This window comes from Cyclopterus lumpus, chromosome 5 (assembly GCF_009769545.1).
Source record: "Cyclopterus lumpus isolate fCycLum1 chromosome 5, fCycLum1.pri, whole genome shotgun sequence".
In the NCBI taxonomy this organism is placed as follows: domain Eukaryota; kingdom Metazoa; phylum Chordata; class Actinopteri; order Perciformes; family Cyclopteridae; genus Cyclopterus; species Cyclopterus lumpus.
This window is the reverse complement of record NC_046970.1, coordinates 19,695,967-19,719,017: the sequence shown is the minus strand read 5'-3', so window position 1 is coordinate 19,719,017 and position 23,051 is coordinate 19,695,967. Positions and strand designations below refer to the sequence as shown.

At 46.8% G+C, this 23,051-nt stretch overlaps 1 protein-coding gene across 3 annotated transcripts in view; it reads right to left on the bottom strand.

Moving 5' to 3' along the window:
* Positions 1-661: 661 nt before the first annotated feature.
* The window catches only part of cbfa2t2 (CBFA2/RUNX1 partner transcriptional co-repressor 2), a 35,783-nt gene continuing 13,393 nt past the window's right edge, over positions 662-23,051 (bottom strand). Inside the window, exons 1-11 of one of the 3 annotated variants that reach the window (XM_034533798.1) lie at positions 21,866-22,298; positions 10,155-10,313; positions 9,762-10,003; positions 9,584-9,673; positions 7,234-7,418; positions 6,876-7,135; positions 5,287-5,372; positions 4,810-5,002; positions 3,534-3,602; positions 3,196-3,386; positions 662-2,606 (exon numbers count right to left, since the gene is read on the bottom strand). In XM_034533798.1, the coding sequence (XP_034389689.1) occupies positions 2,268-2,606; positions 3,196-3,386; positions 3,534-3,602; positions 4,810-5,002; positions 5,287-5,372; positions 6,876-7,135; positions 7,234-7,418; positions 9,584-9,673; positions 9,762-10,003; positions 10,155-10,287 (1,788 nt within the window). In that variant the 5' untranslated portion in view covers positions 10,288-10,313; positions 21,866-22,298 and the 3' untranslated portion in view covers positions 662-2,267. Of the gene's footprint in view, positions 2,607-3,195; positions 3,387-3,533; positions 3,603-4,809; positions 5,003-5,286; positions 5,373-6,875; positions 7,136-7,233; positions 7,419-9,583; positions 9,674-9,761; positions 10,004-10,154; positions 10,314-21,865; positions 22,299-23,051 lie in introns of those variants that run through there. The other 2 variants (XM_034533799.1, XM_034533797.1) reach the window with 2 other exon arrangements.

Below are 23,051 nucleotides of genomic sequence, written 5' to 3'. Positions count from 1 at the left end.
ATGCAAAAATACTTTTAGAACTGCTGTGCAGTAATATAAGTTAAGAAGCAATTGTTGTCAATGTTTTTTTAAGATATTAAGAAGATACTTCCAAACATGTGTAATGAAGTTATACAGAAATATTATGATATTGACAAGGAATATGAATAAAGACTTTTTCCAAAAAGTGTTTGAAGCTCTGTCAAATCTACTTCCTTCGGAAGAAACCGTTTGTGGGTCAATATAAACGCTGGTTTGTAATGAAAATGAGTTTATCATCAGTGTCACTTGTTCATCTCTGCACAAAACTAATATCTGAAATATTAGATGCACCGTTGAAAGTAACCCAAAATAAAAGCAACAGCGCTCTTCATATGAAATAATTGTAATTAGATTATCTCAGCTAAGAAATATTATGCTGTGCTAAACAACTGTGACTAAACAACCTTATAGACTCTAGACTCTACATTTCAAATTCTGCATTATTAATTATATTTAGTTTCTAAATGTTGTATAAATTATATTTAGCCTTAGTTTCTGATATCATTATTTTTAAATAAAGATAAGTACTGTTAGTTCACAAGACATGTTAACAGATGTTTTATTTCACACCTCTCCCAACACCGTGATGAATGATCGTTATTTCATCATAATATTCAAATCAGAGAAAAGACAAAACCTTTGAGGTAATTCTATTTATTTATTTCATACTTCATGTCAAGATATCTTTTTGTCGTATGAAGTTATGCCTCAAAACAAAAGAACGTGTTAAAAGAACGAAGAAAATCGTGGCTCACAAAATAAAGGCATTCTCTCATAATATTCTTTACAAAGTACATCTTACAACAAACGGAAGAAAGAAAAAAAAAAACAAGAACAATGTCTCGGTTGTCACAGCAGAGTTTGACAAATCAAAAGTCCCACTCTAAACTTTGGACTTGAACCCAACTGTGATTTTAAAAAAAAGAGAAAAGAACAGAATGATCTGTACATACAAATACAGTTTAGCTGCCTCCTGAGATTCTCCGTGGGTCGGAGTCGCTGCTCTAGACCTGCGCCACACGGCAACGGGAGCATCAGTGACAATGTTCACCCTTTTTTTTGGGGGGGGGGATTATTTCAAATGAAGAAAAAGAAAAAGATTTAACCATCATTCATTTTCTTTGCGTTGTGTGGAAAAAACGGTCCTTGAAGAGCTGCATTACGATCCCCCTGATGCAAATGTTGCGATGGTGGAAGATCTGGAGCAACGTCCGAGTCCGCCGTGGTGACGCCAACGAGGGCCGAAATTAAACTGCGACCAGAGTGGAACATCGTTTTAACTTCCCCTTCCTGCGCTCACCCTCAACCTTGCTCTCTGCTCGTTGAAGACTGGTCAGAAATTAAAAGATAGTCACCAGCGCTCCTCGTTAGGCTCTTTATAAAAGTAGATATGATGCGGGGTTAGTGTATAACTAACATATCGTTCACAAGACATTTACAGGCGATGGAAACGTGTCTCTCTCTCTCGCTCTCTCTAGCGACTGAAAACTTTGGTGATGCAGAAACGGCTTGAGATACCTGAACACTTCACTTTTAATATTGCTTTGACAAACGTTATCATATGCTGTACAATATTCACGAACTTGCACGACTGTTTGACACACGCATTCATGAAAAACCTGACAGAAGAAGTTTGGCGAAATATTTATGTATACAGGAGGTTCCATGAAAACCTGACAGAAGAAGTTTGGCGAAATATTTATGTATACAGGAGGAGCTGCAGACTTTCCTACAGGAAGAAGAAGGCAGATGCTTTATGGCTGGTAATATTACACCGTTTCCATTTCCCACCGCCACCTCGCCATCTTAAATCTATACACAACAAAGTGAGAATATGGGTGTGAGGGGAGGCGCCTTCATACCTCACTGCTTTGTTCCCCCCTTTCTTTTCATATTCCTTCTTTAATAACTTCCAGAGATAAAAAGCAGTTCTTTGCAGATCCAAGATTTGGTTGTTTTTTTTGGACGAAGACAAACGCATTTCCATCTGTTACGGAGATCTGTTCATCCAATAGATGCTTTCGAGACGTTCCCTTCTGTTCTTTCCCAAAGCCAAAGTCCCAGTTGACATAACACTCAAACAGTCATCCATAATCTGTTTTGTTTGTTTTTCCTTCCAAAGAGTGTGATGAAAAATCTGTTGTCCTAACTTAACCCACAAATAGTTCCCATCTTGCTGCTGATTCACTTCTTCCCCAGCAGGGAAGCGGAAAGGTGACACGTTCACCACTGGTGTCCTCGGCCTCCTAGTGCCCATTGGTTTCAGGGCCGGAGGCGGGGGTGGAGGGGGTGGAGGAGCGAGAAGCGACCGAAGCCTTGTCTCCTCCGGGACTGGAGGCTGACGGGACGCTGTCGGGGGCCTTGACCAGACAGACGGGAGACACCCCGGCTGCTACCGCCGCCGCCGCGGCCGCCGCCCTGCTCGCCGTGATGGCAGACACTGGTTTGGGTTGAGCCTGAAGTCCTGGGCTGCAGATGAGGTGATGCCTCTCCCAGTCTTTGTGCTGGCAGAAGGAGCCGCAATAGCGCGCGGCGTTGCAGCCGCTGCACGTCTCGCTGGCTTTGCGGCCGCAGTTCCAGCAACACTGAGAGAAAAGGAAAGAAAGAGACCGTCAGTCTTCACAGGAATGTCTCGCATGCAGATTTGAGTCTCTATTTGAGGAAGCAGAAACTTAACGGTGATATATTGATAGTCGTGTTCCTGGAAAATTCCTTCTTTAACCTTTTCTCTTCTCTCCACCAACCCCTGAGGGAAATATCTAGCCTTTTAGCTGCTAAATGATACACCGTCTTGGTCTCTTTTGATGTTTTCCACTGTACAAATAGCAGGTTGTGGAGTTTTAGATCTCTTTTGCACTGAAAACAACCACCTGCATCACGATACTGATGAGTACTGATACTGATAACAGTGAGCTAAAAGATGCTGTGAAGCTCCGAGCTGAGAGGTCCAGCATTGTCAGGTGATAGTAGTGTGGATTCTACCCCAGTCACTTAGATGTAGTCTTTTAATCCAATTTTAATATTTAAAAAAAAATGTAGATCATAGCAGTGACTCTATATCTAACTGTATGTTGAATGTTTAAAAATAATTGAATCTGATGCACTCGTGTGCAGAATCCCTTATTGTCAATGCATGACTTCATAGAATCTCCTCAACCGATTTTTCGGGCTCACCTCACTGGAGTCCTCCTGTTCATTGATGACCATGACGGCATCCTCTTTAGCCTTCTTCTTCGCGTCAACCAGAGTCTTTTCCATCTTGGCCCTCTCAGAAGCGATCATCTCAAAGGCCTTCTGTTCGGCCTCTGCGACGGCCTTCTGAACCTCGTCCATGGCCTGACGCTTGACCTCATTCACCGCTTCTTCTGTAGAACAGAATCAAAGTATTATTTCATTTAATCTGTGCTCCGAGAAAAATGCAGGACTACCTTTTTGTGTCCAAGTATATGTATTAACCCCCCCCCCCCCCCCAATAAACACATCTCAGTAAGTAAATGTGATTGTGTTCTCACCAGCTTTCCTCCAGATCTCATCTGTAACGTATGCTGCGCCTGGCCGTGGAGCAAAGTCGCGCTGGGAATCTGCGGGAAGACAGAGACAGACGGGGTTAGCACCTGCCAAAGGCTTACAAAGATGATTCATTGTTGACATAATGGCTGTCTTTGTGACCGACAGCTCAATCAAGGTGCTTTCAAAGAGAGGCCACAGAGGCGGACAGTGATACCATCTTTGTCATCTGGTCTTTTATTTCCTCCGCATATCTTTCGAGGCCATGCCAACCGACGTAATTGTTGTTTATCAGGAGTCTTGGACTGATCTGAGATCTGACAGATTTGGAAAGGAATGCGTTTGGCTCGGAGGGAATTGCAGACCAACAAGCTGTGTCAACATTCTGTCTGTTCCCTCAAATCTCTCTCTCGTGCGCGCTCGCTCGCTCTCTCTCTCTCTCTCTCTCTCTCTCTCTCTCTCTCTCTCTCTCTCACTCTCACTCTCTCCAGCACTGCCACCTGGCTCATCTCCTCTTTCCCCATAATTTACATCCTCCGTCTCACCATTCTCTCTTTTTCTTCATTTACATCCGCTCTCTTTAACTAAGCATGCATTCACCCTCCCGGTCGCCATTTCCACCCCCACTACAGTCTTCCTCAGCTCGAGCCCAGGCAGGCAGGCAGGCAGGCAGGCAGGCAGGCAGGCAGGCTTCCCGGCTGGGGGCCCAGATGGCGCTCAGGCGAGTCAGCCAGCTCTGGGTCCCTGAGCCTGCAGGACGGCAGGACGGCCCTTCTGTGGCCGATATGGCCGATATGGCCGAGTCCAGTCCTGGCGCCTGTCTGTGACTATGGACCAGCAGGGGGGGAGACAAGGCTGGCACTCAGAAATAACTGTGCCCGTACACTGCAGACTAAATGTGAAAGGGACTCAATAACACTGTGACTTAGCTGCAATTCTATTACTGGCCACTAGACGGCAGAAATAGAGAAGGGGCGTTCAGACCCCTTTTGGGTATAGTTACACTTTCCTGCCAAGACATATTTGTTCCTCCAGGATCTGAGACCAAAACTCACATCATGAAGCACTCAAAATATTCTCTGCTCTAATTTGGGTGACTCGGCCCTTAAAGCAGAACAACAAACTTTCCAAAAACGTTTTCCACTGGTTTGGCATCATCTGCTTGTTCATGAGGCAATCTTCTCTTGTGGGAAACAATAGGCTCCAATCACAGAAACTACTACAGAGTTCCTGGCTTCTGCGGCATTCTAACATAATTGAATTGAAAGAAGCGGTACCCACCCGGCTCTGCGGAGTGGGGGCTGTGTGTCTTCGAGAAGGGAGCGGGGCCCGAGCCTCCTTTACGTGGGTCCTCCTGCTCGCTCGAACGCCGTCTCCAGTAGTTGAGCTCCTCGCGATCCGACTCCTGGCATCGCCTGAGCACGCTCACTGACCGCCGTGTCTTCTCCACCATGTCCACAATGCAGTTCAACACCTGGAGGATGAAGAAACACACACGAAATTGATTGTTTGTTTGAGCCATTTATAGATAATTGTGTCAAACTCTTCTCACTGCAACTGAAACGTAATATAATTTGGAGGTGATTGTTTTAAATTGGTAGCAAAAAAAAAAAAATGTATGTATAATATCCAGATGTGCTACAGAAGTCATTGCTTTCAAACTCTTTAGCGTAGTAGGATCCTATAAGACAAATTACATTTGACATTCTTTGTACATCACAGGCCATTAGCAGCAGTGGTGCCTGTCTGCAGACTTACATGGTCCAGATGCCTCCATTCATCAGCCCACTCTCTGTCTGTCAGTCTGTGGTCCACCGGCTCCTCACGGTAGCCCCCGTTAGTGCCTGATTAAAGCACAGAGAAGAAAGACCACAGGCCAATGTGATTAACATTCTTTTTAATGTAAGGGAAGCCACAAGTGACAGTAAGGGAGTGAAAGGGGTGTGGCAAATCTGAAATGTGAGCTACCGTAGCGTAATTATACATGCAGAACTCAAAGTGACGGCAAAGAAATTAGCAGCAAAGAAAAAAGTAAAGATGCAAGATGTACCGGGGGAGAGAGAGGGGGGGGTTGTGAGCGAGCGAAGGTGGGGTGAAAGAGAAAAGGAGAAGCCTGTGATGCAAAACAGACATCCAGCACCCAGAGCCTGCACACATCTGGAAGTCAGCTGTCAACCACACACACACACACACACACACACACACACACACACACACACACACGCTGGAGCTCACAGCATTCCAGTAGGGAGACACTCAGGCTGAGTGGAGTGGCTCCACCTCTAAACACAACCAGCCGGTCTGACACTCACTGTGGACTATTATAACCACGAACACACACACACGCACAATTTCAGTTGTTACACAACACCGTGCATTAAACAATACATAATTGCACAATAAACAGCAATTACAGTTTTTGCACACACACACACACGGGCTTGTGCTCATGCAGAGCCCAACAACTTCTCGATGCATATCCACATAAAAGAGACACAAACGGACTCCAAAGACATAGCAAACCACAATCTCATAAAATTGAGTAGCAAACAGCCAGCAAAAGGCCACATGCATACTAGCTGCTGAACAGGATCTCTCTCTTTCTCTCTCTCTCATCTAGCCTTCCCCTCGACCTCTTCTCTACTCCTGGTTCTCATCAGTGTCCATCAGTTCAAAGCCACGAGTGTGTGGACTGATGTGTTTATGTGTGCGTGCGCGTTTGTGTGCACATGAGTTAAGTGGCGGCAGGCGGGCGGGAGGCTGTCAGACAAGGGACTAAGGCCTCGTAAACACAGCACCTCTACCATGAACATAACCAGGTATGTTTCTGTACGTGTGTGTGTGTGTGTGTGTGTGTGTGAGCTACTGCAGTTTCCACTGCATGCTGACAAGCCCCAAATGGAGGGTAGATATACACCAGAGTAAATCCGACCCTCCCTGCCTGGACAGTACGACTCTGTTTATACACACACACGTGGACTCTTGAGAGAGATATAGATATATATACGGGGACGTCTACACAGACACACAGACCGCCCGTTATCTGCGGCAGATTATATGCGTGTGTCTGTTTTTAATACAAAATGTGTTAAAAAGTACAAGTTGTTGGGCATTTAAGTATTTAACAGGAATTCCGAGTGTACATGACTTAACGTCCACAGGGATGTATGGTAGCCTTTAATCATTGACTAAAATGAGAGGAAATCTGAACGAGCAGCCATGACTGAGACAGAATATCTCTAGAGGGATAAATAATATGTCCGTCGTCATTAACTTTAAATATCTTGAGATGCAAAATGACTCTCAGAAACCTGTCCAAAGAAATTAACCTAATATGAGTCACGTACCAGGGAGTCTGGGCCTGTCTTTGAGCTCGCGGATCTCCAACATGCGCTGGCTGTGCTCGCGGTGCAGGATGTGCGGCGCTGCGATGTCGTCCAGGGCGTAGTGCTGCAAGGGCGGAGGGGTCGGGTGAAGCTGGGCGCTGAGGGGCAGCGGGTGGGCGGGGCTGTGTCGGGGAGCGGGGCTGATGGTGCAAATCCGTTTGGCGGCGGGCTCCATGGCCGGGGGCGGACGTTCACGTTCGTGGAAACCATTCTCTTTGGCTCTGAAGGAGGGAGGGGGGGAAGTGGGCAATTAAAATAAGTGAGCAGAAGTACGAAGGCCGTGTATGTAGACTTCCACTAGCGTACGCTTTTAGCTAACCTGTTGGGGCTGTGTCTCTTGGTGACCGCCTCCGGAGGCTCCATCAGCAGCTCGGAGGAGTCCGGAGAGGAGGCCATGGTGGTGCTCAGCAGGAGATGCTCATGCTGGGACAAGTACTGTGCCGGGGTCTGCTTGGCTGCCCGTGCACAGTGGAGTAACTCTCTCTGCAGAAGGGGCAGGTTGGCCTGGCAAGAAATAAATACATTGGTGGGGTTTCATTTTAATGTGCAGACAGATATAAAAGACTGGGAGGAGGACCATTTAGAAATCGTCCTTTTTTTTCCTCTTCATATGATGGAGCATTGTTGTACCGGGTTAATTGTCAGCCATCGGCCCCTCACGTATTCAGCCACATGTCAAGTCATACATCACATACTCATTCAGAGGCAGATAGAGACCACCAGAAAATAAGAAGGCACCAGTCAGCTTGTCATTAAAGTAGTGGAGGAGAGATCTGAAGCAAACAGAGCAGAAGTGTCCTCGAGAGAGAGAGAGAGAGAGAGAGAGACCACCGGCACACCGAGCTGAGAGACACACTGTACACATGGTGTGTCTCTCGTAGTGGTGGGAGTAAGGGGGTTTTAAACAGAGGGGAGGAGAGGGGGGGGGGCACTGACTCCTTGAGGTCTGGCTGTAAGGCTCAATTTGTGCCTGGGTGTTGTTCTGCGGCTGCTTCCATGGTGGCTGCGGCTTCCCTCGCTGAAATGAAAATGTTTTGGAAGCTGCCGCCGAAGTTGGTTGCTAAGCACACTACTTTGGTCTCTCGCCATATGCACGATGTTACAGGGGCTTATGGGCCGAGAAAACATTTCATAACAAATGATACACAGAGTGCGCGTCTGCCTCATTCCTCACCTTCTCTCTGCTTTTGAATATTTATCTGCGACTGTCTCTGTCCTATCTTCCATCTCGCTTTCGGTTCCCGGCATTCCCCTAATTGGGAACAGACTCTGGTGTGTTTGCAATTACACCGCTTCCTCACTCCCTCATTTCCCCCCCTCGTCTTGAGCAACCAACTGGATAACCCTACCGTTCTCATTTAGTGGCTCTGACCTCCCCCTATCATGTAGCCCCGTTCAGCCATTACCGAGCAGATTCTAGTGAAGCTTCCTCCTCTAATCTGACCTTTTCTGCTCAGTCTCCACAAGCATCTCTCCCTAATGATGTGACCTCTTCACAAAGATGATACCTCTCCTTTAGGGTCTACTAATGCAACTCTTTTTTTAATTATTTTTGCCCGTCTCCCATGCTCCTAGGCCTCCCTTCTTCCCCGGGGCCCCCGAGCTAGTGGACACATGTGCTGTGTGTCAGCACAGAAGAGGGCTCTCTGGGGTTCAGCGGGGCGGATGCTAGATCAGCGGCGCCTTGGCAGCTGAATGCTCTTTTAACGGGACAGCGGCTCCATATGGCACATGGAAGCCCATAAAAAGAGAAGGCAACACTTTATAGGCATGTTTCACACTTCCGAGCTCCCACTTTTCCCTCTCTCCTACTCACCCACTTCTCTCTCGCTCTCTCTCTTGTCCACGTCCTCACCCCCTGACTCTGTCCCATCTCAATTTCTCTCTCTCTTTCTTAAGACAGGCTAGTCTCAAGGAGCTGGAATTAAGTTGTGTGGACCCCACCCCGTCGTAATAAATTAGTAGAGGGAGGGGAACAGAGGTTTCTTGTCTCGGCGCTCTCAGGCAGACAGATGGAGGGGCTCCAAAGGTGAGTAAGAGGTAAGTGTGGAAAAAGAGCCGATTTTGACCACTTGGAAGTTACAGCGGTCCAACGGACTGAAGATTTATGGGCTGCTTTACAGAGGGGAGCTCTTAAAAAGTATACTCTAGCAGACTGCACTAGTTACAAAGGGGCTTGGGAGGCTGTTTAACACACATACACACGCAAACACACACACACACACACACACACGTCTGTTACGTGTAAAGTCAACACGCAAATCTTGATACAGATTACTTTGAACCGTGGAGAAGCCGTTTATTCAATTAGACAACCTACAAAGAGGCCTATTTATAGAATACTGCATTGTATCCTGGAGACACAGTTATACATTGTAATGAATGTATTACAATCACGACTCTCAGGCGTGATTGGTCAGATCACCCTCAAAGAGGGCTGTGTTGATGTCAAGGACTTTCTCGCTATCACTTGTTATTCTGCGATTAATCATGTTTTCCGCGGGGCGAGATGATTCTGACGGGCCACAGGCGTACCGTATCGTGTAGGGTTTCAAACTTGAACAGAGAGGGGGAAGAAAAATACTGCTGCAAAGAAAAAAGGAAGTAGTCCAACAGAATAATGCAGAGCAAACATGGGAGCAGTGAGGGCAGGTCGGAGATGTGTTTACCTTGAGAAAAGGAATAACAAAGGGCCGTAAAGGGAAGTTTGTGGCCTCCTGAAGCCTCGAATGGAACTCCTCGATGGTAACTGTCGAATTCTAAGAGACAGAAAAGAAGAAAAAAAGTGACGTTCAAGAAGCCAGTCTATCCAAGTCGTGGTAAGTCATCTTTCACACGAGAACTTACCACGAGGGCCAGAACGAGGCTTCGGACGCTGTCTCCAATCTCAGGAGAGATGTCGTTGCCAAACTGCTGCAGCGTGGTCAGGAAACGTTTCAGCTTGCTCAGCTGGCGAGCGCCGCACGTGGCCGGCAGCTGCTGGTTGGCCAGCGAGGAGGAAGAGGAAGAGGACGGTCCGTTGCTGTAACGCTGCGGTGGCGATGGCACTGCATTCAGGGTTGGTGGGGAATGATGATTCCCATTGGTCACTGGGGAGTAAAGGTGGCAAAAAGAGGAGGGGTTAAGATAATAGAGTGGACCCATGCTTTGAAGCTGCTTATAATATACCATTTGTGAAAAACACAAGCCACAGATCTACTAAATGAATTGCAAGGTTTGAGGAGGTAACGTCATGCGTACATGCTGTGGTGGAAAAGGAGGCCGGGCGGGGGCCGCTGGAGTTGACAGAAGGCAGAGGAGGCATGGTGGAGCTGGTGCTGCTGCTGGGGGCTGATCTAGAATGAGTCTTAGCATCCACAGGAGAACCGGGCATGGCAGGGCTCTTCTTCTCTCTACTGTCTGCAGGGAAAGGGAGAGAGAGAGAGAGAGAGAGAGAGAGAGAGAGAGAGAGAGAGAGAGAGAGAGAGAGGTCAGCTGTCGGTCAAAAAACAGATCACTTTCAAAGATGTTACCTTCACATTGTACCATTATCTCTTTATTAAATGAACAGCACACACATGTGCAAAAAAAAAAAAAAAAAAAAAAGGGTTTAAAAAAAGACCATTTTAAAAAGGAATGAAGGAATTTAACTCACTAAAGCATCCACATGAGAAATAAACAAGCAAACAAAAAGAGCACTTATGCTTTCCCTATGAGCTCAGTAGTTTAAATCAATTCAAAAGCGTCAGGTCCATAGCCACAAAAGAAAACAAAAATGCCCGCCCTGCACCCCCTCCCCTGCCCGAACCCAACCCACTTCACATCATACAACACTTGCTGCCAGGGCATCAACCGCCCTGCCTCCCTCGCCCCCCCCCCCCCATCAAAGAGCCAGATGTCTAAAGTTTAACCCTCACTCCCAACAATTCAGATCAATAACAGAAGAAATGCTGAAGAAGCCTATTGTGTGGGAGAAGAATGTCCCCTTATTGAGCTCCCCAGCAAATGGGGGGGGGGGGGGGGGGGGGGGGGGGGGGGGGGGGGGGGGGGGGGGGGGGGGGGGGGGGGGGGGGGAGGAAGAGAAAGGGACGGGGTTATTTCACGCTTTGCTAACAAGATCGTCAGGGCTTTTGAATGTTAAACGCAACTTCTCAATATGCCATTGCCACTGAATGAGACCACCAGATAAGGAGTGTGGAGAAAGTGAAAAGGGGGTATGGCATTGGGGCGATGTGGGATCAGAAGGCGTCTTTGTCTCCCGGAGATCCATGAAGGCCGGGTCCCGTCTCCATTTAGAGTAGATCAGACTTTTCTAACTGCTTCAAGAATGGACGATTAATAGACAAGCACGGTCTCACAGGTCATGGGTCAGCAGAGAGCAGCTTTTTAAATGTGGTTTCATGGTTTAAGGACTTTGGCTTCAATGGCACGCATTATATCTTTTTCACAGCTATGAACTCTGCATGGCCTTGAGCCACAGGGACCCAGTTTATAAATGCCGGAGTTGGAAGGTTTAAGCCGTCAGTCGGTAACTCATGAGAACTCGAAATGAAGAATAACAACCATTGAATGAATAGAATGCATTTTAGATTGGGTGCGACATTTTTTATTTTTTTTTACATACAGAAATCAATGCATTAACATCGCTCCACCTGTTTACCAACACAGGGGGGCAGGAAGGAGGGATCTACGCAGACATTTGGACTGGTTGTACCACCACCACACATGCGGCCTGCCAGTGCACCGCTGGACGCAACACGCGCATGCACACACACACACACACACACACACACACACACACACACACACACACAGAGAGGTTCTCAAGCTCTGCACACTGCGTCCTTATGGACAGAAAATTAGACTGACATCTCAATAACAGAACCAACGGGGCATATGGCCTTAGTGTCAAGACGGTTACCACGTAAACAACTACAATGTTGCACGGGGGCTATTGACACGAACACACTGGCAGCGAACGGGGTCCAAATTGACTGTCATCCTTGCGGTCGGCTTTTTGTAGGCCCGTTGTGTTTGACCGACAGATCCACACAATGCCGTGGAACACAAACATGCGCATATGTCTTGGTAACGAACCCCCCACGTTGGAAAAAACTGACCAATTAGGTCACAGCCGTGTTGGTGCAATCTCGATGCGGCAAGGTGTGTCGACTCGTTGGCCGTGACAGAGGTAATGGCCAATATAGGAGGCATCAGGTGCGTGTGCATGTAGTGCTGACAGCCCACAGAGAATTGCCTGTGCTTGTCAATTAGACAGCGTACATAGCTGGATGACTTCATCTGGCTGACGAGCACCTGAGTCCATCCAGTGTAGTCACAGGACTGTCAGGGGAGGCAGCTGTTACAGCAACACACACACACACACACACAGTCCAAAGTGGTCTAGTGTTAACTCAGGTGGATGTTGGCTCAGGGGGGTCGATGGGGTGTTTGTGGTCAAAAGGCCACCTGTCATCTTTGCTCAAATGAAACAAAAGGCTTGTCACTACACAACAGGAGTTCGTGGAAATGCCATGATGCATAGAGAGCACTTTGTCTCAAAGCTGGAAAGACCATACTGAATATAAAGCTGAAAGCCATGGTGGTTTTCATCCACGGAAGAAGAGTATGGATCACCGTTTCATGCATCTGTTCTTCCTGTTGTCTTCTCAAAAGTATAAAATAGGCCTACATATGACGTATGATCTTAAAGGCTTTCTTTGCTGCTTTTTACAAAAGTTGTTGATGCACGGATGGGAAAGTAGCGTGCATCTGTGACGACTGCCGTTGCTAGCCAGGTGTTCCTTGTTTGTTCAGCTTCAGGTGACGCTCGTCTGCATTAAAACATTTAATCGGCCTTAATTGCCTCGGCCTCTGCAGATGATGGTTTTAGAATGAGGCTCATGGCGAGACAAAGAGAGAAATGGAGAAATACAAGAGGGATATTACCACTCTGTTACAAACTGTGACCGAAGGCAATCCATTAAATAATTAAATGTGAAACAAGACCGTGCGGAGAACATTCATTTACCTCCCTCTGTGACGTGAGGATGGATAACTGCAAATACGTTATTCTCAAAGTGATGTATAAATAAATGTGTTCAGTGTTAGGGTTTATTAAGCTCTGGGTTTACCACCAAAGTTGAAACTCTCTGGCGGCTGTGAGTCACGAGGCAAGTGTGTGCAAGGGTGTGTGGTGATGTAGGATTGTGCGTGCGGCTATCTCTCTCCTGTCATTGGAGAGGAGGTGAGAGAAGATGTAACACAGGCCTGAGTCATTTATCAAGGAGCAAAAAGACAATTCAGAACATGTGCAATGCTACAACTATGTGGGCCCAGTTAACGCCCACAGACACACACACACACACACACACACACACACACACAGACACACAGACACACACAGCTAGTTAAAGGAATAGCGCTCAATCGTTCCAGTGTTTGTGCTAAGCTATGGCTAAACATGCCCTACGTTACTAACCTAGCTTTGCAAAATAAAGATAGCATACAGCAACTCCAAAGCTTTCATAAAAAACATGTTGTAACTTGCGTCTTCTTTTTTTATATTATTGAAGAAAGACAAAATGTGTGAGTTTAGTGAGTCAGCTTGCATACTGTAGCTTTTCTGATCAACAGCAGTACAAACGTGGACACTCAGAAGTAATGTCCTCACTTTCCCAACTGAACCATGGGTGTTGTGGTGGGTAGCTTGACAGCTACCAAGCCAACACATGTAAATGATTTAGCCCCCCCGTCCCTTCTTGATTAGGTTTCTTCGTCCAATTCTGCTCTTTGTGCCAAGTTAGGCTAAATAAATTGGACCATGATTGCACAGAAATTAAAATGAATAAACTTTGTAACGCTCTATAAAACAGTCTGCATCAAAACATTTTGGTTTATTCCTTGGACGTATGAAATAATTCAAACTAAACTCACACTATTTGACAACAAAAAAACAATAATCCCTCATTTTAAAAAGAGCCCCCCCCCCCCCCCATTAATATCAGCAAAGAAGACACCATCTCGACTAAAGCGGCAGAGAGCAGACCAACAGCAATATATGTGTAAATGAACGAGGGGGAACAACATTAATACAAACTCGAGAGTGAACAGAAAATAATGGTGAGACGTGGAGTGGGAAAAGATGATCAAGTGGAAAAGATTTAGGCAAAAAGAGAGACGAGCTAGCAGCTCCCTAAGCACCCATATAACTGATGTGCACTGCTCTCTCCTCCTCCTCCTCTTCTTCCTCCTCCTCCTCCTCCTCCTACCATATGGATCTAATCGGCCAAGAGCTGGCCAGCTGGGACCTCCAACAGTCACCTGTGAGGGAGGAGGAGGGGGGTGCAGAAGGGACGGCTGGAGCCTCCTCCGCTAAGCCAAGGCGGCCCCTCCTCCACACACACACACACTTTTTTGCCTTCCCTCCAAGGAGTGGAGGAGGACGTGGAGGGGAGGGGTGGGGAGGCACGAGGCGGCTGAATGCAAGCGAGTGGACTTAAATGCCAGGGAGACAAAGGCTGCACCTGGTCCCCGTCCGTCCACGCACACCACCACAATACAGCACACATCTGTTCCTCTATCCTGCGCTCCCTCCTGACCTCCACACACACACACACACACACACACACACACACACACACACACACACACACACACACACACACACACACACACACACACACACACACACACACACACACACACACACACACACACACACACACACACACACACACACACACACACACACACACACACACACACACAAACTGAAGGCTAGGGTGCATGCACCGACACAACATCCACTTATAAAACAGATTATTTAACAGCGTATGGTGTCTCTCAAGTGTCAGGTTGTCGTTATAACCTTATGACAAAACGACAGGTTCAAGGACTTCGGATTTTAGAGACTTCTCGGTGTGTGAATGGTGTCGAATGTCTGAAAATTAGGACATGCGTGTCCCCTCTCCTTATTGCAATCAATTTAAGTTATACTATTGCTCTCTTGGGACTGACGCCCCTTTCAACTGTTGCAACAACACAGTTAACTAACTTCCACCTAAGCATCACCAGATACTTTTTACAATGTGGTTTACAATATAAAGACAAGCAACATGTTACAACTATATGTTCATACGGGTTATTTAAAATCTTGCATTATTTTCAAATGCATTTCTTTATTAAATCCAATTGAAGAAAATAAATGTGGCTTTATCACGAACACTTTTACTGAGCATGCAAGAGTGTTAAACAAGCTCCGACTTTAATAAGAAATTAGTCTGAGGCGCCAGAGGTGGAGAAGGAGAGAAGTGTGCAGACAGAGAGAGAATGAGAGAGATGGGTGGGAGGGAGGGAGGGAATAACAAAAGGAGAGAAAATACGGTTTTCATTTGGTTTCATCAGAAAGACAAGCCTGGTTGTCAGACTCACAGCCGGGCTGTTTTTCTTGGCTCTCATTACCACCGTCCAGCCCCGTAGACATATTTGGACAAAACCCAATGTCAACACTGTGCTCCTCACTCTGCGAGGGAGGGGAGAGCTGGGGAGGTGGCGAGGTTGACAGCAAAAGGGAGAAAGCAAGCGAAAGATGGAGGGAGGTAAATGTATCGGTGAAGGAAGAGACATTGTGACTTTCATGCACACATGTGAAGAGACACACACACACACAGAGAGATGTTCCTGAAGGGAACTCATCCCATTAGCCCGTGGCATTAAGTGAAAAGAAATGACTTTGTCACTCACAGAGTAAGTACAATAACACTGCTGTAATCCAGCATGCCACATGGTGAAAAAAAAAAAGCACCCGGGGATGGAAATGTACTTAGTGGCTGAACAAGAGAGAGAGGGAATAAATAAAAAAAGGGAACGGCAGAGCAGGCAGACGTCTTTCATAAAAAACTAAGAATGAGCAGTAAAAAAGAGGCGCAGAGATGTGATGCCGGAAGCAGGGGAGGGAGAAGAGGTTCGGCAAACGCCGGACGGCCAGAAGGGCCAGTGTCCACGTGTACATGAGGTCAGGGAGAATATACTGGATGGGATTTTTAAGTTGGTAACTTCATTCTCCAAAACACTTCGATCTAAGAAAAGTCATCTCGGCATGTTCCATTGCTGCGATTGCCGAGTTGGGCACTTCCTCAAACCCCATCATCGTATCAGCAAGAGCAACTGCATTTAGTGGTTTTTCGGGTCTGCGGGACCTGTTAACATTTTTTTACCAACCCCCAAAAATTAATAACATTATTTTTCAAGCTCAGACTCATTGGCTTTGGCTCATTTTCTGTGAAGAGCATATATCAGAAGATATTTTCAATGAACACACACATCCCAACCACACATTTACATTACTTACAGAGGTGTGTGTGTGTGTGTGTGTGTGTGTGTGTGTGTGTGTGTGTGTGTGTGTGTGTGTGTGTGTGTGACCCTGCCGTTCCCGCACCAAGTTGCAACATTGTTGAAAAATTCAAGTACCGACACCTGTCTGCTCTCACCGTCCCACACATTTTACCAATCTTTATTTGCTCTTACAAAAGTTGAAGGGCAAACCAAATATGCTGTTTATATTGATTGTAATGGGGATGAAATTATAAACAAATTTGATTGTGTGAAAATGCAGCGGGTCTACCAGACCCACGAACACTGGCTGAATAACAAAAGAATTAACACCACACAAGGTTTGAAAAGGTCTGGATCTTTGATGAATAACATGCATTTTTTTTTAATTAAAGGATGAGAGAAAACAAATAGCAGCACATCCAAGTTCTCACTTTTAGATCCCATCTATGTCCCAGCATAAAATTACAAGCAGGCCAGAATGCCCATATGTAGAGTAAATTCAAAGAAGATTAAGTACAATTGTATGTAATTGACAAAGACTCACGCTTGTCTAGTTGTGGTCGGCCTCCGTTTCTAGCTCCACTGTCACTGGGTCAAACGGATGCGTGCTATTCAGAGTGGCACAAACCTTAAACCCAGACGCACGCCTGCGTCACACACAGCTGAGCCACGAGGGATATGCTGGAAGTGGATGTGTGTGTGTGTGTGTGTTGGCCTTGAGTACCAGGTGTTGGGTTTGTCATCGGCTTAGTGGAGAGAGGCCTGAAGTGACACACACACCTGTGTGAAATGGCCAGCCTAAGGCACGTGTACACACACACACCCACACAAATAACAACTGTGGCAAAACGGAGACAATTCAAATCTGTCAATCATGACCTCGAACCACAAAAGCTTTGAAACACACACACACACTCTTAAGGAGACTGTCCCACACCCTTGTCTCCGAGGGGCAGTAGATTATGTGCCTATCTGGTTACAACCCTTCTCACCTCTCCGTAACTAATTGGTTAGCCTGCCCATCAATCACCGTGAGCCCGCTGAGTCTTTAAACCCGAGACGGCAAAGAGAAAAACGATCAGCTATTTGGGAACATGACAGCATTTAAAACTAAAGTTGTGTTGCCCTCGTTTTCTTTTTTCTCCCCGCCATGTTTATTCTCAGGGTGAAACCAAATGATATGATGACAGAACCGACTTATAGAGCTCCCCTGACAAGCGGTGAAGATGTAGATCATCGAGTCTGTCTGGAGGGTTAAGACCGGATAGCTCCTATACATCATCAACCCAGACAATTCACTTAAACTGCAGCCAGGCTAAATACTGTTTTTCCTCGTCTCCGTACTTCGGCATCGTACGTATACGCGGGCAAGCACTCTGAACCAGTAAGTTACGGTAGTCCATAAAACTAAATACGAGCTCGAGACATGACAAAACAAAGCACGCACTAAGACTGGCCTGTTTCAGACCAGGTGTCGGAGGCTCTCGACAGTGAAATGGCCTGGGTTTGGGTCCAACCAGATGTTGCCATCACCACGGGCCATGCAGAAGACATTTACACAGCGTCGCTTGACCCACACTCGACTTCCAATGAACATGTGGGTAGAGGGTCGAGGTTTCCTCACCGAAATCGTGACGGTTCATCGATGTACACAAGTGGTTTTGGAGATCTTCCGTTTCAGGTTTGAGACCCCCTCCCCGAAACAAACATTCATATCACTGTGTGAAACGCTGGCATTTCTGGGAGTCACACACACACAGCAGTACAGCTCAAACTACAAACATTTCTACTGTATTGTAGTAAGTTATAATCATTCCCCCCCCCAGAGTATTGTTTTGGGGTTTCAGTGAATCAAAGCTGAGCAGTAGACCCATACTGGCCCATAGAGTCCATTAAACTGAGCTGGGTGTAAGCTAAGCCCAGCTGCATGAAAGACCCAGACCTCAGCAACCACTGATAGGGACAGATAAGTAAAACAAAGAGGCCAGCTGCGCACAAAACAATGAGGAGAGCGAGACGGAGATAGCCGTATGAGGATTGTATGGGTTTGAGCGCACATGTGTTTAAGAACGCAGTGTTTTTTTTAAGAAGATCATGTCTTGATAACATACATCATTCTTCTTGATAGTAAAGTAGGGTTATTGTTGCTCCAACATAAAACTACAAAATGTCAATGAGTTTGTGTGTGAGTTTTTAGTCTCAGCCAAGCAAATTAAATGTTTTTTTGGAACAACAAAAACATTTTAATCCATGCTTTTTCAAGAAGGAGATAGAAGGGAAAGGAAGAGAGCAAATAATGACTATGACAGACAGTTCATGCAGAGAGGCTGCAACACCCATTTCTTGTCCACCCACACGCTTAACAACAGCACATACATTTTTTTTTTTTGCTCTGGCACGTCCTCCGAAGTATCAACGCTTGCCTTTTGGGTTTTTCCCAATTGGAAAATAACAGTCTTTCCAGGAAAGTCTGAATGCATCCTGTTGCCTGGGTTTTTCACAGATGCTCACAATACGCCAATGTCCCCTCTGTTTGTCTGCGTCTCCTTGGTTAAATACTGGAAAAGTTAAAGACTTCCCTCCATAAATATTTGGGATATTAACGTTCCAATATCTCTGTGTTATGTCAAAGGGTAGCTAGTAATGCTGAACAAATATGGTACCTCTGTGCAGACTGAAAGATCACCACTGGCATCTACCCCAACTATAAAAGTGAAGGCAGCGATTTTGAGCCAACAAGTTTAGACAAACCAAGTACAAATAAGTTGTACTGACTCGCAAGCTTAAGACAGATGTTTTTTTTCCCTCGGGAATTGGTGGACTAAACATGAGCTAAAAGGCTAACATTCGGTAGCCAGTGGGGCGCTCATGTGGATCTGTGTCTGCTGGATGAGTGAGTCGGCAACCGTTAGCTAACGTGTTAGCAGCTGTGTTTTTGGGAGATTGTTATTTTGAAGGGGGGGGTTCGTGCAGTTTAAGAGATCGAGTTAAACTTTTAAATGTTCCCATATTTTTTTATTTGATGTATTATTCTTGCAGAACTTGAAGACTTGAATTGATTTGTTTGAAGAATTTGACTGAGCCTTTTTAAGAATGTGCTGATACTCTTCCCCTCTCAGACCACACAAACCCAGTAAAAAGAGTTCTTGTCTTGGGTCACTGAGCGGGTCTCCCAGGCCAGTAAAGAGTTACTAGACCCCGGGAAGAGACCTTTACTCACGCACTTAGCACAAGGAGAGGAGATCCCATACAATGTCAATGGGGTTACAATAGGAGAGATGGGGGGAGGGGGACACAGGTGGTTAGATGCTCATTGACACAGATACGGGTCTGCACGCTTTCTCACACTCACACACACACACACACACACACACACACACACACACACACACACTGTATTGCATGCTCACCACGATGTTTAGTCACACAATTGAGCAGCACTATTGATAGTAATAGTAGACACGCACACACACACACGCAAACGCACACGCACACGCACACACACACAGTCAGGAGAAGCTCCGAGTGATGAAATAATCTTTCATTGCGCCACTTGTAGTGACTGAGCTGATTCTGTTGAGTAAATGACCCAACCCATTCATGTCCACACACACACACACACATAAGCGAGCGCACACATTCAAACACACAACGTCTCATTGAACCCCCCACCCCCCCCGGGGCCAGATATCACAGTCCTCACAACTGGAACTAATAGAGCACTTCCTGCATCTTGACGCAGCTGCTCCATTCTGTTTGCATGTGCACATGTGTGTTGAAAAAGGGGGTTTTCTGTGCATGAAGTCTTCACATAATAGCACGACGAGCAAGGGTCACGGTGGTCTGTTTCTCCCATTTATTACTAAACCAGCAGATAAACCACAGCTGAGAGGGAGGTCAGAAAGAAAGGGTAGAGCAACCTTGTACTTGTCGGCAGACAAAATGTCCACAAGACACCAGGCACACACATGCACACGCGCTCACCTCCTCAGACTCAACACTGCGTGTATCTAGCGTGCTATCAACAACTTCAAAAGCCACACGAATCCATGTCAGACACAGCCACTGCCTGATAGGAACGAGCGGAGGCGAAATAAAAAATAATTTCGGTGCAATATAAATGTCACATCCTTGATCGGCGCGCAATCACAAAGCCTCGCACGCGGACGCAGAGCAGTGCCATGCTGTCAGGAGCGTGACAGAGTCCAGCGGAGCAGACAGGGGTCTCTGGTTTGAGACTGCAGGCGACAGTTAGTCGCTCCTATCTCCCTGATGGACTGGTCTGGCCCGGCGAAACACTAGCCAGGTCTTGCTGCCTTTTCTCTGTCTGCTGCTCCCTCACACACCTCCTCTTTCCTCCATGCACAAAAACAAGATTTTCTCCTGAAAAAAAGGTAGCTTACTGTGCACGCATGTGATAAAAAAAAGAAAAAAAAGAAGAAGAAAGTTACCTATATTAGAACAAAGGTGTTTTAACATTGTAACTCCAGTTACTTTAAACACAATTTGCACGGTGCAACAATCTGACATTTGCACTCCGCTGGGGTCCACATTCCCACTGATGTCTGTGTTGTGTAACATGTAGGCACAGCGTGAAAGACCGAGACGGCACTTCCCCATCCTCTTTCCCATATGTCTGGGGTACTGTACAACAGATGCACACGTCTTCCCCACCTATTTTCTTCTGCTCTGCTTGCCGTCTGGACAGAATGGATTACTATCCGAGTAAATGACAGCTGAGCGAGATGAGCCCCTTTCACACATGGAGCCAATCAAGCTGCTGTCTTTATTTATCCGGTTGAGGTAGCAGATTTTGATGTTTACATATAAGCACTATTTCTGGGGGGGGCTCCCACATAACATAATCATTCCAGGTGGATTCAACGTTTCTTCTGCTTGCCACACTTGGAAGCAAACAGGGGGGGGGGGGGGGGGGGGGGGGGGGGGGGATTAGGAGCAAGATGAAAAATAAAGGAACAACAGATGGCTTCATGTTTTGGCTGCTAGTCCTGGGAATGTATCTGCTTTGGTGTTCACTAAAAGATGAGAAGTTTTTAGGGGAAAAAAATATACTGAAACCTCAGATGTCAGATGGCCACAGCATTCTTAAAAAAAAAATAAAAAAAATGCAATCTGCTTGGGAAGTTACGACATGATGCCAAGCCCTGAAATTTGCCACAGTATTTATGAGTTGATTTAGGGGGGGGGACACACACATTTAGATTAACTCCATGCAGAGAAATTATTCCGCAAAATGTACAACAGCTCAAAGGGAATGACCATAAACTAGCTTGTAGGACAAGATAACAAGAGCCTGAGCGATCAGTATGTTTTCAATATGGCAACAAGAAGTTTAAGTCCACTGGTAAAGGAAGCAGCTAGACAAATTCATCCCTCCTACCTCAGTAGATAAGGATGAAGAGATAAGAGGAAAGGATGAGGCACCATCTGTACAGCAGTACAGAACAGCTCTGGGAATTAGACTGGAACAGACACACGCACACACTTAACTGCACCGTTTGCAAAAGCAACACACACACACACACACACACACACACAAATATAAATAAATAAAAATACACACAGGACAATGCAGACACAAATTCCACGTTGAGATGCTCTCCGCTCTCTCCTACCTCCACTCTAGTAGAGTCAACTCCTCGGTCCTCGGGGGGGGGGCGGGGGGGAGTCAGCTGCCGTGGCGGGGTGTTCTGCTCTCTTATCCTTTCCTTTTTGTCTCGTCCTGTGACTCCACGCCTTCATATGTCAGGCATGTGTTTGCATTCCCACATATGTGAGCTCCAGTGTGGCGAAGGCCAGAGCCAGAGACACAGATGGCACCCAGATGGAGACAGATCACCGAGTAGACCAGCGCAAACGCTGCCACTACTCTCTCTATCTCTCTCTATCTCTCTTACTTTGTGCCCGTGTCTTTTGTTGTTTCTCTTTCTCTCACGTGAAGCTCCCTCCTTCCCTCAATCTGCCTCCGCTGCGGTGTTTGTTTTCTTCAAATCTCTTCTCTCTCTCAGTGAATACGCGTCCGCTCGTGCGCTCTCTCTCTCCAGCTCTGAGCCGCCTCCCACCTTCTCAATCGCTCCCTTTCCGCTCTAGCTCCTCCCCTGTTTTCCCACACACTGTCCTCTCCTCTGTTTTCATGGGCCGGGTGCACCCGACGACGTAGTAGCAACCCCCCCCCCCCCCCCCCCCCCCCCCCCCCCCCCCCCCCCCGTCTCCTCCCCTCCTCCACCCCAGTGGATCCTGGCCAATCATCCGCTGCTGACAGGCTCTATTCAACCTGCATTCACCGGCAATGGCCCCTGCAATTAACATAACTAATTGCTTTGGCACCTAAAGGCTAAACAAGAGGCAGTGCCAAGAGAGACAAAAGTGTGTGTCCGTGCATGTGTGTGTAAGGGGGGGGAGAGGAGAGAGGGGGGTTCTCTGCAACCCCACTCCCTATCAAACTCCCCACTACCCCTCGATGAGAAGAGAGGATCTCCCTTTAAAATGTTTTCATACCATCTCCCCCCTCCTTGCAGGCTCTTTCATTGAAGCCCTCTTTTGTCTCAGCTCCTTAATGTGGCGCTCAGCGCTGCCTCGCCAGCCAAAGCCCATTGGGGGGACACTTGAGGAGCATGAATGAGTTATTCTTCTCTCCTCTTTCGACTCTGCCCTCCCCTTGCGCTGCGTCTTCACTGAGTTAAACTTAAATCACCGACTGATTTATGCCCGGCCTCGAGCTCAAGTGCTCCTGGAGACACAATGCAAGCTAAGACAATGGGCCCCTGGCTGAAATCGGGCGGGCCTGCGTGCTTTATTCAC